Source organism: Heliangelus exortis, chromosome Z (genome assembly GCF_036169615.1).
Source record: "Heliangelus exortis chromosome Z, bHelExo1.hap1, whole genome shotgun sequence".
NCBI classification, from domain to species: Eukaryota; Metazoa; Chordata; class Aves; order Apodiformes; family Trochilidae; genus Heliangelus; species Heliangelus exortis.
In genome coordinates this window covers 5841717-5854410 of record NC_092454.1, presented here as the reverse complement: position 1 = coordinate 5854410, position 12694 = coordinate 5841717, and the positions used below count along the sequence as shown (strand labels likewise).

General features: G+C 39.1%; 1 protein-coding gene across 4 annotated transcripts in view; it reads left to right on the top strand.

Annotated features, from left to right (window-relative positions):
* Nucleotides 1-12694, top strand: part of PIK3C3 (phosphatidylinositol 3-kinase catalytic subunit type 3) — a 69868-nt gene that overhangs the window by 9057 nt on the left and 48117 nt on the right. For 2 of the 4 annotated variants that reach the window (XM_071730372.1, XM_071730370.1), the window contains 6 exons: nt 3228-3323; nt 8566-8637; nt 9071-9160; nt 9740-9844; nt 10255-10347; nt 12095-12280. In XM_071730372.1, the coding sequence (XP_071586473.1) occupies nt 3228-3323; nt 8566-8637; nt 9071-9160; nt 9740-9844; nt 10255-10347; nt 12095-12280 (642 nt within the window). The remainder of the gene's footprint in view (nt 1-3227; nt 3324-8565; nt 8638-9070; nt 9161-9739; nt 9845-10254; nt 10348-12094; nt 12281-12694) is intronic. The other 2 variants (XM_071730373.1, XM_071730371.1) reach the window with 1 other exon arrangement.

Here is a 12694-nt window from a genome sequence, read left to right as displayed (position 1 = left end):
GACAGCTGTCTTGTAAGTTCTCAGCTTCAAGGGAATTTCATAATGGAATACATAATTGATAACAATTTGGAATAGCTTGGAACAGTCTTAAATTATTTAGAATAGCCTGGAACAAATGCTGTTTGGTATGACTAATTCACCTCTAGGATTTAGATTGTGATAGGAAGCATTTGGACGTACTGTCTGTTTTTTGGTTTCAGACCTTTTCAGCTTTCCTGGTTTTTATTTTGCATACTAAGAAAATATGCTGTAAGATTTGAATATTTTTTTTAAAAAATGCAGAAACAAAAGATCTCATTGTTAAACACCTGAATGAGATGTTAACCCTCATTGAGCAAAGTATTATACTGCGAAGATTATACTCATCATACCCCAAGGATTATACTCATCTTGCACAACAGAACTCTGTTGTTTTCTGGTTTGCTCTGCAAGATTTTTGCTGTCTTGATTATAATTAGACCTCTGTGAAACAATCTTTCTGAACTTAAATTTGTGTTTTTATAAACCCATATGAATATGTATTTTTAGTATAATTTTTTTAGAACTCGTCCTTGATTTTTCTTTGTCCTCACTTACCCCATGCTGCCCCGTCTGTTTCCCTTTCTGCAAAACAACAGAAAACTAGAAAATCTGCATTCCTTGAACTGTGCCAAAAATTGCACAAGCGCTTTGCCTGTGCTGGAAAGTCAATATTAATACATGAAATGAGCTTGTGTTGCTAATAGGACAAGGAATAACAAAGCTATAACAAAGGAAGTTCTACCTCAACGTGAGGAGAAACTTCTTTACTGTGAGGGCAACGGAACCCTGGCACAGGCTGCCCATAGAGGTTGTGGAGTCTTCTCTGGAGACTTTCAAAACCCACCTGGATGCATTCCTGTGTGGACTGCCCCAGGAGATCCTGCTTTGTTAGGGAGGTTGGACTAGATGGTCTCTAGAGGTCCGTTCCAACCCCTAACATTCTATGATTGTTGATGAGGGTGCTTATTTTTTGTATTAAATATATATTCCTGGTTATGTATAACTTCTTTCTTGTTTCCCACCTAGATTTCAAAATGTTACATTCTAAGTACTTTTTCTGGGTAAAGTTTTTCAAAAATGCATACATGAGCATGGTGACAGAGAAGGCAGAGTTACTGAATGCATTCTTTGCTTCAGTCTTCACTGCTCAGGCCAGCCTTCAGGACTCCCAGACTTCAGAGATAAAGTCTGGATGAAGGAAGACTTTCCCTTGGTAGAGGAGGACTAAGGCAGAGGTACTTGCTTAGAGACACTTTACTTACAACTAAGTAAACTGGGTACCACAAGTCCGTGGGTCCTGATGGGATATACCCCCAAGTGCTGAGAAAGCTGGGCCATTCTCCATCGTCTTTGAAAGGTCCTGGAGAACGAGATGCTTGAGGACTGGAGGAAACTGCAGGTCAGTCAGCCTCACCTCCGCCCTTGGAAAGGTGATGCAGCAGCTTGTTCTGGGTATCATCTCAAAGCATGTGGAGGAAAAGAAAGTTACTGGACATAGTCAGCATGGATTCGAGGGGAAGTCATACCTGAGTAACCTGATAACTTTTTACGGTGGCATGGCAGGATGGGTAGGTGGGGTGAGGGCAGTGGGTGTTGTCTACTGTGACATCAGTAAGGCTTTTGACACTGTTTCCCACAACATCCTCATAGGCAAGCTTAGGAAGTGTTTGTTAGATTAATGAATAGCAGGGTGAATTAAAAACTGGCTCAAAGATAGAGCTCAGAGCGTTGTCACTGGGGACATAGTGTCTGTTTAGAGGTCAGTAGCAACTGGTGTACCCCAGGGATCCGTACTGGGTCCAGTCCTGTTTAATATATTAATTGTTGACCTGTATGAAGAGAGAGAGTGTACCCTCAGCAGGTTTGCTGATGACACAGAACTGGGAGGGGTGGCTGATACACCAGAGGGCTGTGCTGCCATCCAGTGTGACCTGGACAGTGGAGAATTGGCCAAAGAGAAACTACATGAAGTTAACAAGGGCAAGGGGTAGGGTACTGCACCAGTATAGGTTAGGGGCTGACCTGGTAGAAAGCATCTCTGTGGAAAGAGACCTGGGAGTCCTGTTGGGCAGTGGGATAACCATGAGTCAGCAATGTGCCCTTGTGGCCAGTGGCATCCTGGGGGTGCATTAGGAAAACCATGGCAATCAGATCAAAGGAGGTTATCCTTGCACTCTGCTTTGCCTTGGTGAGGCCCCATCTGGAATATTGCATCCAGTTCTGCATCCAGTTCTGGGCTCTCCAGTACATGAAGGACAAGGAACTACTGGAGAGAGTCAAGCAGAATCCCAATAAGATAAATAAGGGACTGGAGCATCTACTGTGTCAGAAGAGGCAGAGGGAGCTGGGTATGGCCAGGTTGGAGAAGGGAATACTGAGGTGGGGGATCTCATCAATACTTAGTAATATCTAAAGGGTGGGTGTCAGAAGATTGGAACCAGACTTTTCAGTAATGTCCAGTGACAGGACAAGGAGAAGTGGTCACAAACTAGAACACAGGAGGTTCATCTGAAATGTAAGGAAGAACTTCACTGGGAGAGTAGCAGAGCACTGGAGGAGGCTGCCCAGAGAGGTGGAGTCTCTGGAGACATTGGAAACCAGCTGGATGCCATCCTGTGCAACCTGCTCTAGGTGCACCTGCACTGCCAGGGGCTTGGACTAGGTGCTCTCCAGAGATCCCTTCCAATCCCTAACATGCTGAGCTTTTGTGATCTTTCTCTAAAAGTGAATCAGGTGAAATCTCACCTGATAGTCAAAGTTTTAATTTGTCGCTTTCGTGGTTCTATCTAAAACCGTGACTTCCTCCACCATGTCTTCCTGGTTTTCTATCTAACATTCAGAGTTGTGTTTAATAATTATTAAAAAACAAAACAACAAATAAGACCCCAGCTGTCCACTGATAGTTCTTCGTTGCCTTTTTGCAGACCTTTAGTCCACAGTTGCAAGCCATTGGTGCAAGCAGTATGATTTTATTATCTTACATGTGGATGTTTGTCATGAAGTGGGAATGTAAGAAAGTAATTATGTCAGGAAGAAGGTGATATGGTCTCAGGTAGTGGTGTGAAACGATTAACTGAATAATTGCTGCAACAGCAGATAGTTAATCAGTTCCAGCACAAAGAAAATAAGGTAATTGCTGTACCGAGAATGCTGGAGATTGATGCACTCTAATATGTAATGCACATCTGTCATGGTTCTCTTCTCAGAGGGAAAAACGAAGTTCTAATTTTATGTACCTGATGATTGAATTCCGCTGTGTCAAGTGTGATGATAAAGAATATGGAATAGTTTACTACGAAAAGGTATGTGCCCTGCAGCCTTTATGGTCTTCTTTAAAAAGCAGCATAGGCATCTAAAATGGATAGATTTTTCTGCTGAGGTGAAATACTGTGCTGCAGGATAGCAGCAGACAGCTGTCAGTGGCAAGTGTTTATGTACATACAAATTAAACAGTATAGATACAACAGGATTACAGAAGTCAATCATTCATGTAATGCAGTTCAAGATTACAGGATTTAATAAGTGTGAGTGATTAAAAACTTTTTGATTTATGGTTCATTAAGTCATCCAGTAGTACTTTCGGAGTACCTGTATGTAAAATATGTCTTCTATGAGGATAAAACATACCTGTATTTATTGGTAAGTTTGCAAAAGAGAAGTCATTAAAACTTTGCAGTGAAGCTCTGCTAGCAAACATTTTCTCTGAAATGAACAAATATAAAAGTTCAGTCTTTTATGCCAAAAGCGCTTTATATGTAAAATACTTATGGATTTGAATGTCTTGCATCTTTTCTGTTTACAAAAACAAAGCGGTGTTTGATTTTTATAAGTTCATATTTATTGGAAAAAAGCATAAACAGTGACTTCTACAGACACCAAGGTGGCACTGGAGGGGCATTATCATTACTTTTATGGACCTGTGCTTTGTAGACAGACATACAGAAACAAAACTGTGTCTGTAATCTGCTTTCAAAAATGGTCTGTAACTGCCTCAATTTTCAGCATGCTTAGATTCATAAGAATTCAGGAAGTTGCTGAATATTGCAGCTTCATGGGAAAGATAAGGAGGGTAGAAAAAGAAACTGGAGTCCTGTTGAGAACAAAACCACTAAATTAAGCAACATCTGTTCTGAGAAATTAAAACCTGCAATTCAGTATAGAAAATGTCAGTAAAATTAGAAGTAGTATTTCCATGTATGTGACAACGTGCAGTTTATTTGAGCAGCAGAACTGTGATCTAAGTTCTATTCTAGAAAAAGGCAGTGAAAAATAGAGTAATCAACTGCGAAGAAAGCAGGACTGCATTAAATTGGTGTGGGAAAGTTTTGTGTGGTGGTGGCTGTGTTTTGTTGTTAGTGTGTTTTTTGGTTTTTTTTCATTGAATTTTGTGGGGGGGTGGTAGATGTTTTAAGTTTATTGTTCCTTTGATGGCAGGTTTTTTTGGGTTGTGTGTTGTTGGCTTTTGTTGTCTTTTTTTTTTTTTTTTTTGTATGTAGGTTGGTTGTTTTTTTTTTTTTATTTATTTTTTCCTTAGCACTTAAGTCTAGTGACATGTTAGTTGCTTCTTTATGACTGTCTGTGTCTCTAGGTAAACCATTATGAAAGAATTGAAAGCTTGTTTAAAATCACTTAAAAAGAGTTTGTAGTGTTGAAAAGCCTAGAATTTTGGTGAAACTTCGTGCCTTAGGCAGGCACCTAGGTTAAAAACTTGTTTAGCTTCTTGCCTGAGTGTCCAAGCAGGTACTTAGCATTTCTTTTGGTGGACTGTATTAGATAATGGCACCTGTCCTCATCTTCTAAGTCTTTTTGCTTTTACTTTGTATCATACAGCTTCTGAAGACTTCTAGAACCAGCTGTTGTAGCAGATCTTAGTACTATGGTACTCCCTTATGTTACAAATTAGAATGAAACCTATAGTGTGTCTGATTCCTCCATGAAACAAACAATTAAGCTACTTACATCAGTGGAAATCAAGAAAAAGAGAATGGGATAGAACATAATAGAATATAAGTTTTCTGTATTAGAATGTGCTATACATTTCACAAGTGCAAACTGATGAGCCAGGCTGCTGTGTGGCTTTTTGTCTTCTTGACTCTTCTATTTTCGTAGTTAAATAAAACATTCTTAAAAATTATTTCTTACTCTAACCTCCAGAAACCTACCAATATAAATTAATTATTCCTGATTTAGACTAATAACTTTTGTCATCATTATGGTTTTATAAATGTGCCAGGTGTGAGGCATACGCCTTTCTTTTGAGAGGTGTTTCTGAAGCATATTAAAAAGTTCATGGAGCAAAATATGTATGAATTGGAAATTAAGTTGTTGATTTTGTAATAGTACATATTAAAGCTATAGCTAACTGCAGTTTGAGGGATTTGTTGTTATGAAGCAGCTTTTCAAGGAGTTCTCGACCCTTTTCTGTTAGCAGTGGGAAACAGTGTAAATTAATGCCTTCTGCCTTAATGTCTTCTCAGTTTTGTCAGGCTTCTAATTACAGTGTACAGTATACATATCCAGCATCACCAGCTGGTGTATTGATTCTAATGGAAGCATCTTCTCTTGTCACCTGCCTGTGACTGATAGTCAAAGTGTAGATTACTTGTCACAGTTTTGTTGATAAATTTGTTTAAGTGTTTACAAAGAACTAGCCTGTTAAACAGTGGCTGATAGAACTTGAGATTCTTTGACTCAACATTCAATTACAGTGAAATGAAGTGGCAGTGGCTCTTTCCATATTCTCTGTTAACTTAATTTTAATACTGCATTCAGGGCATGAAGGAAAGCAGTCTGCTAGTAATGAGAGCATTGCTTCTGATTCTCCATTTAGGCAAAAATTCAGTGTGACTTTCCAAGTGCAAATAACACCAGCATTTATCATAAATGTGTTTTGTTGCAGGTTCCAACTGAAACCTTTTTTTGATAAATAAATTGACTGCACTTCTGCATCCAATATATATATTAAAAAAAGTCTCATTATTATCAAAGGCTTTCTAATGGACTGACCTTGGGTGCCCATTTACTTTTTGTTGGGGACAAGTAGAGTCCCATTTGTGTAACTTGAAATGATGTTTTGACTGAAGAATACAACCTTCTTATTTATTGACCTTGTAAAACTTAAATTTAGGAAAGTAAAGAAGAACCTGCACTGCTGGTACAGAAAATTCTGCAAAGTTATTTAATTTTCTTAAATAAATCATGTTTATATTATACAAAGTTGGTCACACTGACCTTAATATAGTGAAATAATTGTTTAATAGACTAATATTTATATAAATCTTTGAGAAATCCTCTAGTGATACATGTATTTTCTGGGGGCATGTTGGCCATTGGGTGCAGTGATCTTAGAGGTCTTTTCCAGCTGTGACAATTCTGTGATTCTTTAAAGTTACACATAGTGAAATATTTAATGAAATACCTCTAAAGGTCTGTAACATGGCAGTTTGAAAGAAATTAAGGCTGTTTGATGTTGCTGTTGCTTTTGTTTCCCTATGGTGCAATAGTAGGCCCTCTCAGGTGCTGGCTGTTTTTGCAAGTAGTGCAGCTAAGACGATCAGACTTACAGATTAAAGAGGTTGCTGAATGCCCAGTGTCTGCCCCGTCTTCTGAGGCTTGGGACTAGCTTTAATCAACTCCCTTGGGCTGAATGGTTGCTGGCAGTTGGGAGGATATTAGGTATTTCCAAAACTTCCCTGACGTGAACTAGAGCTCACTGCATGGAGTTGATCAGGAGAGATACTTGAAAAGAACATGATTGAAAAAATTCAGGTGATAATTTAGAGTTGACCCACAGGCATTGGCTTAGTTTAGTAAGTTTATATTGTCAACCATGATCCACGATACACATGGAGATCTTAAAGTATGACAAAGCATTAGAATGGAGTGTTAATCTAATCAGAAGGCAAGTTAAACAGCTGAACTCCTTCACAGGATAACTGATGGCATTGTGCCTTCTTGAAGAATTTCACAGAATGGTCTGTTTGGAAAATGTCATTAACTGACACGGTAACTTGTCTCACCAGCACCTCCAACACATGATATCATAGCAAGTCTAGATTCAGGCTTTTAAGAATGTGTTCTAAAATACATTGAAGTACTGACCAGAGTTTTCCTAGTGCTTGCACTGAGTAACTAGAGCTGTTGTAAGCATATGTCCTCTGTTTGCATTAGTGTTTTGAAGACTAATGGGAAAAGAAACCCTTTTGTGTTCTGGGGCCATTATCAGCCTCAGCCAGGCTGTATTCTGGGCCCATCATCAGCCTCAGTAAGGCTGTATGTATATTTCTCTTAACTAGGAAGGATGTGTGTGTAGCTATTTTACTTCGATGTCATTATTTTAACTATAAAAGTTATTATTTCAGAAAGGCATAGGACACTGATAGAGCTGTTTTCCTGAACATGCATTTTAATAGTAAGGTATTTTTTGCTGTAGTCAAGAAAAAATGTAGCTGACAAAGTGTTTTTCCTGGTAGGTTAAGGGCGACTTTAACTCCTCTTCATGTTGGTGACTTGTTCTTCCAATTTATATAAGCCCCTCAATTACTCATTTACCACTGAAAAGTATAAAGCAAAGCCATTGCAAAGGGCAAACAAGACTGGAAAATCAGGAGGGTTAAAAAAAAGAAAAAAAAGGGCGGAAGAAGATCTGCTCGAGTTATTTCAAAACTTACATTATTGAAGGAAATGTTGATATTTCAAACCCCACCTTTTCTCAGTTGAAATTTCATCCAAAATAAATAAGAACAAACTAACTATAAATATGGCATGACACATGTTAGGCTTATGTTCTCTCTTTTTTTTTTCTGTTTTATTGTTTTATGCTGTCTTAAATGAAATTATATGAATTAATACTTAGCAACACTTTGAAGGTGAATAAACAGCTGTGTGCAATTGGAAGAGCGGTATCGCAGTTTCTGTTTCTGTCATGTGGTGGCAGGCTTCTTATTTTTTCCTTCTTCCTTGTTCCTTCTTCTTCCGAGGCATCTTTCAGCCTTTTTTTATGCAGCAGCAGGTTAGACTCCCCTAAAGAAAACTGTCTGCCTCCTGTTGTGCTGTTCTGGAGAAACACAGCATGAAATTCCAGAAGAGATTGTCATGCTCCATGTGAGACCTTTGACAGATAGGTGCCTTCCTAAATCCCACTTATGTCGAGCTATTTGAAGATACCTTCTGCAATGTGGTTGTTATTCCCTAGAAAATGGCTTGGTTTTGGTGGAAATACAGACCCTGTTTTGGTTTCTCTTGTGCTTCAAGAGGACATACAATGAAAATGTGTCCACATGGTAATGTGTTAACAGGTTACATCTCACTTGAACTATTCTTGGTCTGGCCACCTTGTTTATAACCTGGCAAAGAAAAAAAAAAAAAAAAAAAAGGAAAAAATACCATTTCTTATTTTCTGTTTTCCACTGTAATTGTCATAAAGTCAGTGAGATGTCACTGCATTGTTCTTTCACTGCATTATAATTCACAATGCATTAATATGGCATATATTTTTCCTGAAATGTGAGATGTTTAATATGCCTTTAACTTTTTGTCATTCAGGATGGTGATGAATCATCTCCCATTTTAACAAGTTCTGAAATTGTTAAGATTCCAGATCCCCAGATGTCTATGGTAAGCATGCTCCATTCAGTGCCATCTGTATTCTAGTATTTCTGCTGAAGTTTACATAAATAAAGATGAAAGGTTGTCTGTACTGCTGTCTTTAGTATTTTAAAATCCCAGTGGAAAGATGTATTGGACCAGCTGAGAAATATCAGTGGGTTTGACTTTCTGTAATTTTTATTTTTGCTGCTGCTAGATGAAAATACACAAATTGACTGAGTACTTTTGTTCATCTCCTCCTTTCCATACCTAATGCACTTGCTTCTGAGGTGTAGGAAAGCAGAAAAGGGAGATGTTTGGCAAAAGAGGACAAGAGGGTGGGAATATAAGGTAAGAGGGAGCTAAAGAAGTGAAACATAGTGGAAGGTACAATAACTCTTAATCACTTTGTCTGTTAAAGTATTTTCTCCCTACACTCTCTTGTATGTTGTCTTTCATGTAGACAGTGCCTAAATACAATTCTAGAAAAGATTTCCATTATTGTGGATGCCAATTCAGTGGAACTGGTATTGGCAGCTTTGGGAACCTTAATGTAAGTGGGCTTCTACTGGCAACACTGTTTGAGCACTGTGTAATCTAACACTGCAAGAGCAAGTCTGATAATGCTGAAAACTGCCTTGGCTGCTGAAATCTCATTGACACTGTGGCTCCTATTGTGGCTCCTACTGTTGCTAACATGGTATTAACAGTGGGAAAACTTTTTGAGAAGTTTTTCTTGCATACAAAGCTTTATGCTGCAAACATCTTTAAAACATTTATAAACTTGCTAGCACGTTTTGAGTGCTGTCTGAATCACGGATGTGTTGACTGGAATGCTTGCATTTTGCAGCAATTCACAACAGGCAAGACAGGGTTTGTAAATTGTGTGAAAGAAAAAACAAACAAACAAAAAAATCTCAAAATCCCCAGTAAGCTTCCATGTATTATTGAAGGAGTTTCTTCTAAAACAACAACAAAAAAACCCCAGAAGACACTGTAGCTTTTGATGTGAATTTTAGTATCGTGCATTATTCAAGATACTGGTGAGTCTTTAATAGATGGTTTCATTCCAGTGTTTATTTTCTCTGGAGTTCAAATGTTTATAAATACTGACTTAACCCCTTCCATTTAGGAGAATTTAGTAGAAAGCAAACATCACAAACTTGCTCGAAGTTTAAGAAGTGGACCTTCTGATCATGATCTGAAGCCTAATGCAGCTACACGAGACCAGCTTAATGTAAGTCAGTCACATGATTAAATTAAATTTTATTTAGTAGGTTGTTATTAATATGTGGTGACAATTTAAAGAAAGTGCAGTTCATTTCAGCATAAGAAAAGTCATTAATGAGGAAGAGTAGCTAAATGTTTCTTATAAATGCTTGGTCAGAGGGGTCCAACTCAGAAACAAGCTGAGAGAATTTACTCTGCTATTTTATAAGACAGTGTATATTTGTCTGCACTACCAGTCAATCAACTGTGTAACTGAAGAGCATCACCATGATAGTGTGGGAATTTTGTCTTGCTGGAAAGCTTTTTTTTTCTAGCTATTTTTGTGTTGTCATGTTGTACTTTGTCACAGTGTTGTTTGTTAACTGGTGAATATGCCTGTTCATGTATTTAAAGTCACTTTTTGACTCTTTGTGACAGATCATAGTGAGTTATCCACCAACAAAGCAGCTAACATATGAGGAACAAGATCTAGTTTGGAAATTCCGATATTACCTTACTCATCAGGAGAAGGTAAGTTGAATAATTTGAGGGGGCTTATTAATGCAGGAAGTGCTTTGTCTGACACTTATCCTACCATGTTCTGTCCTTTCAGAGATACAGAGGTTCATTATCTTAGAAGCTTGTCAAGATGATTTTAAGACACTTTCTACAATGTTACTCATGCTAAGTGCGATGACTGTAGTTTTACCTCTTTACATCTTGTGAACTGGCTATTGCTACAGAAGTCATCCTACAAACACTGTCAGCCTAACATACCAGTGCTGCCAGTTTTGTCTTTGAGAAGGAAAAAATTAAGAGTGGCTTCTTTACCCTTTTCGTACAAGGGTTAGCATTGCCAGAATAACGAGTGGCACATCAAAAGCCCTAAGTTAATTAAATAGCTAAATAGCCCTGTAGCTGTGGGCATTTTTTTTGTAGTGGTAGTTGTGGCAGAGCAGTTACCATTGCCTTTACATTTTACTTAGAAGACAACTCAGCTGCAGTTTTTCAGGACATACTAAAACAATCCAGTGATGTACTGTCTGTTACATCAGAAAGGCTCCTCAGGTCTGTTCTTATGGAAATATAAACTGATTTACCTAGTTTTACCTTAATGTGAAACATTAATTTTTACAGCATCCTTCTGTTCAGCTGTGGGATGAGCAGTTTCACATTGCTATGGGTAAAGAACTGGCTGCAGGGAGAACACGAAGGGTTGTAGTGAATAGGGCTACATCTGGCTAGCTATTTGTCAACAGCAGTGGCTCAAGCCTCAAGGCTTATTTCTAGGTCCTGACCTGTTCAATATATTGGTGATCTGGATGCAAAAATTAATGCACCATTAGCTAGTTTGCAGATGATTACAAACTGGGAGGTGCTGCTGACTCTCTTGAGGGACAAGAGGCCTTGCAGAGAGGTCTAGATTGGTTGGAGCATTTGGCTGTGTTTAATGACATGAAACTTAAGAAGTCCAAATGCTGTAATGTGCACCTAGGATGGAGTAGTGCTGGACACAAGTATAAATTGGAAGAGGAGTGGCTGGAGAGCAGCTTTGCAGGATGGGATCTGGAGGTGTGCTGGCAGCAGTAGTATTAATAGAAGTTTGCCATGTGCACTGGCACCCAGAGGACAGACCCCATCCTGGGGTGCATCAACCAACCAGTCAAGAGAGGGGATTATCCCTCTTTATGCAGCTTTGGTGCAACTTCACCTTGAATATTGTTTGCAGTTCTGGGCACCACAGTTTCAGAAGGTTGTGAAGATTCTTGAGTGCAAGCAGTGGAGGGCAACAAAGCTAATGAAAGGGCTGGAAGGGATGTCCTGTGAGGAGTAGCTATGAACATTGGGCTTCTCTAGCTTGGAGTAAAGGAAGCTGTTTGTTCCCTGCAGCTTTGTGAGGAGGGGAAGTGGAGAAGGAGGTTCTGATCTCTTCTCCCTGGCATCCAGTGATAGAAGTCCTGGGAGTTATTCAAAGCTGCACCAGGTGAGACTTAGATTGGACAATAGGAAGCTTTTCTTTACTGAGAGGGTGTTCAGACACTGGAACAGACATCCTGGAGAGATGGTCAGTGCCCCAAGACTGTCCATGTTTAAGACACATTTTTACATTGCCCCTAACAGCATGCTCTAGCTTTTGGTCAGCACCGAAGTGGTAATGCAGTGGGACTTACATGATCATTTTAGGTCCCTTCCAACTAAAATAGTTTATATTCTTTTCTGTTCTGTATCATTTGTTTACCCCGGATTTTCACTGATGAATTGTTCAATCTCTATTTAGGCCTTGACAAAGTTCTTAAAATGTGTCAACTGGGATCTACCACAGGAGGCAAAGCAAGCCCTGGAGCTACTGGGCAAGTGGAAGCCCATGGATGTGGAAGATTCTCTAGAACTTCTGTCATCTCAGTTCACCAACCCAACAGTTCGGCGCTATGCTGTTGCCAGGCTTCAGCAGGCAGATGATGAGGTATTCATTGGTCTGTGGGTATATGTGAAGGTCAGCTGGTCTCAGAACTTCAGTGTCATTGAGAAATTGAAATGTTTGCAACTTTTTAAGGCTTATTGTGGGTGGTTCTTCATTCTCCCAGTCCTTGCCTTTGCCTTCTGTAGCTTAGGTGGTGTGCTTTTAGCACTTGCTGGTGAAGAATGAGGCAAAACAGTCCTTGAGTACTTCAGACTTCCTGTCTGAGTTAACCAGGTCTCCCATTTCAAGCTGGACAGAGCCCACTTTTTTCTTAGTCTTCTTTTTATCACTGTTGTGAAGAAGGTCTTTTTTTATTGCCTTTGTCCCTGGCCAGATTTAATTCTGTCAGAGCTGTAGCTTCCCTAACTTTGTCCCTGGCTGCTCAGACATTTTCTCAGTATTCCTCCCAGATGACCT